The sequence below is a fragment of the Sphaeroforma arctica genome (genome assembly GCF_001186125.1).
Source record: "Sphaeroforma arctica JP610 unplaced genomic scaffold supercont1.26, whole genome shotgun sequence".
In the NCBI taxonomy this organism is placed as follows: Eukaryota; class Ichthyosporea; order Ichthyophonida; genus Sphaeroforma; species Sphaeroforma arctica.
In genome coordinates this window covers 159,394-162,431 of record NW_014040532.1, presented here as the reverse complement: position 1 = coordinate 162,431, position 3,038 = coordinate 159,394, and the positions used below count along the sequence as shown (strand labels likewise).

At 47.6% G+C, this 3,038-nt stretch overlaps 1 protein-coding gene across 1 annotated transcript in view; it reads right to left on the bottom strand.

Annotated features, from left to right (window-relative positions):
* Positions 1-1,287: 1,287 nt before the first annotated feature.
* SARC_00754 (hypothetical protein) overlaps positions 1,288-3,038 on the bottom strand; it is a gene marked incomplete at both ends in the record, with an annotated part of 4,670 nt that continues 2,919 nt past the window's right edge. The window contains 3 exons of the mRNA XM_014305558.1: positions 1,288-1,379; positions 1,743-1,927; positions 2,403-2,638. Of these exons, the coding sequence (XP_014161033.1) occupies positions 1,288-1,379; positions 1,743-1,927; positions 2,403-2,638 (513 nt within the window). The remainder of the gene's footprint in view (positions 1,380-1,742; positions 1,928-2,402; positions 2,639-3,038) is intronic.

Genomic DNA, 3,038 nt, shown 5'->3' with positions numbered 1-3,038 from the left:
GGCGTAGGGACAAGTTGTTGCAGGCCACAGTTTTCAGAAAATGTAGTTTAGACAGTATGCAGAAGCACAACAGCATACGAAGGGTAGTTCGGTAATGATGTCAGTATTTTATTTAGATCATTCTGTTGGTACAGTGAACATTTACATTCAGGTTTTTATTATTAAAACAAATTCCCGTCTCTACGGTCCACTGAAGCGGCAACTATACCGGTGTATGTGAATCAAGAATCCATTGTTGCTATGGAAGTAGAATACAAATTTGCGTACCTTGAGTTTAGACATACCATACATTCGCAGATCGCACCCCTCTCATCGCCCTGGGGGGTTCAGACACTTTCGTCTGAAAGATAGTCGTGTTCAATTGCCACCGTGTTCGTAGTTTAGAATGGGCTTTTTCTAACATGGATATGACCTCGTATTAGCTACAACCAATGGAATGCGTATGAAGCTGCGCATACCTATCAAAACTAAGAATGATCCACGACTTCATCATACATGCCAACGAGTGATGAGCACTCCTCACGAACACTAAGACAGGCGCTATCAAACGCACCGAAAACTGAGCACAAACATCTGCTATTGTTTAAATAAGCGCAAGTTCGCAGACACCGGCATCAATACTAATCGTTGAGTGAACAGGAGTTTAACAAGGGCACCGCACACACCCAACGCTTACAACGATGGCGAGTGATGCAGTGTGACCAACACAGTACAAACCTCGTTTGAGTCGACAACTACGCTGTGAATTGGACATGCCGTGCGGGCAAGATCTCATCATCTGCAGACGCACTCGTATGAAGGCACAGTGACGCGACCACTATGAGTGATACATGCAGTGGAAATCGGCACAGGCGTAAAACGGCGAAAACTACACCGAATGGCAACAAAAGGAAGCACCGCACACCCCCAACGCTTACAAAGATGGAGCGTGCTGCAGATGCCACGGAAAGGGTACAAACCTCGTTTCAGCCGAGAACTACGAACACCTCTTTGTATTTATTGATAAACTTCGCTGCGAAGGAGCTTAGCCGAGGCGGCAGTCCCATGGGCAAAGGCTCGGCATCTGCACCCACTCGTACGAGTGACTTTGATATGGAGAAGATGGTATAACGGACGGAGTGACGGAAAGCGAACGTACACTCAACAACTGGATGTCACGAGCTCATACCAACGCCCTTTTACACGATAAGACTGTAGGCTAAATCAAAATAGGTCGTATGTATCTATCCCACATATAACTAGCGGCACGGGCAATGTTGCACTGCGTTGTATAGGTGCTATGTGCGGTCACGATTTGTCATACAGTGTAACATACAGACCACTAAACAGCTGGCCCTCATCTGCGACTGCGCTCTCTTGATCGACTTCTGCTGCGGCGGCTGTATGGAGACGTAAGGAACGAATTTATTTCTCAGAAACAAGTGAAAGGAACGTATTGCGGGGAACGAACTAATCTATAAGCAACAAGTGTAAGTCAGAGAAGTGGAAGGGAACGTATTGCCAGGCTAGTAAATCATATTAGTCTCAAAATAAACGCAGCATCAACGTTGTCTCATCGACTTGAAATAAAAAACATCAAAATAGACCCCCCTCCCCCCTAAAAAACAAACAAATATAACCTCTCCTCCCTCCACCTCACCAAAACACATATACAAGCCTAGGCCAATATAGCACACACTCGCACCTTGAGCGTCGCTCTGACCGGCCTCTGCTTCTGCTGCGGCGCCTGTCTCGGCTCCTACTCTTCATGTCTCTGTCACTTCGATCTCTATCACTTCTGTCTCTATCACTCCTCTCGCGGTAACTGCGGTCTCTGTCTCTGTCCCTGCGGTCGCTGCCCCTATCTCTATCACTTCGATCCTTATCGCTTCTGTCTCTATCACTCCTAGACGACCGGCTAGTCTTTTCATCGCGATCCCTGTCGCGTCTACGAGTGGCAGTGAGGGCAAAATGTCAGTGGAATTCAGGACCAAACCAGAAAGAACGCGTACAGGCACTCACTTGGTGCAATAAAAAAGAGGGAGTGAAACATTTAATTCCTACCATTCTACAGTAACTGATAAGATATTCGAGTCACACATTCCAGGTCCAATATATCTTTCAGGTGCAAGCGAAGGGCTCTAATCTACAAGCCATCGGGACATTAACAAAATATTAAAGGTGCACGCGATACCAATAGACAAATATCAACAAGCACACTCCAACACCAGCACAAATGCCACGCATTCTCCCACTGTAGGTGTGGTCTTGAATCATGCCGATGCCTTCTATACCGAACTGCCCTAACAGACGGGAACATCGCGCGGTTGGGCTACTTCCCCATCTATTTCTTGTCCTAAAAACTCTAAAACTAGAAACACGCCCGTTTTCAACAGACGTAAGCACACCCTCAAGCACCTTACCTGTCACTGCGGTCTCTGTCCTCAGCGTCCCTGCTGACGGGTCTGTTTCGGCGTTCGAGGATCTTCTCCTTCCACTCCTTCTGCAACGTACGTAAGCGCAAACAGCCCGCATGCACCTTGCCACCGAAGTGATCGGCCAAGCGCCGGTCACTGTCAAACTGAGACAACAGAGCAGAGCAGACGTCGCACACGCGCAACTTCTGCTGCTGGTATTGCTGTTGCGCTGGACCGTCGTTCTGAGGCGATGATAACGCAGCGTATGGGTTGATGAGTTGAGAGCGAGGTGTTGTGTATATAGGGCACAGCAGAAACAAGCGTCTGTGTGACTCGATCGATCGCACACGCTATATGACACCAGTGGTGTACATGAATACGGACATCGACGAGCGCGGTCAAAACCTTAGAACGATGTGCGTACAAATAGACCATGAAAAGGATGATTAAAAACTCTAGACAAGCGTTCGTACATACGCCCCGTTTGCACACACAAGTACATCGAATGGCAATTACATTATTAAACATGAGCAAGTAAAAGAGATGCAATCTCTCGGCTAACTACACATGTCAACTCCAGCCCAAATGTCCTACAACTCAGGGTACTCGCACAACCCAGTGCACACATATACACGCCGCCAC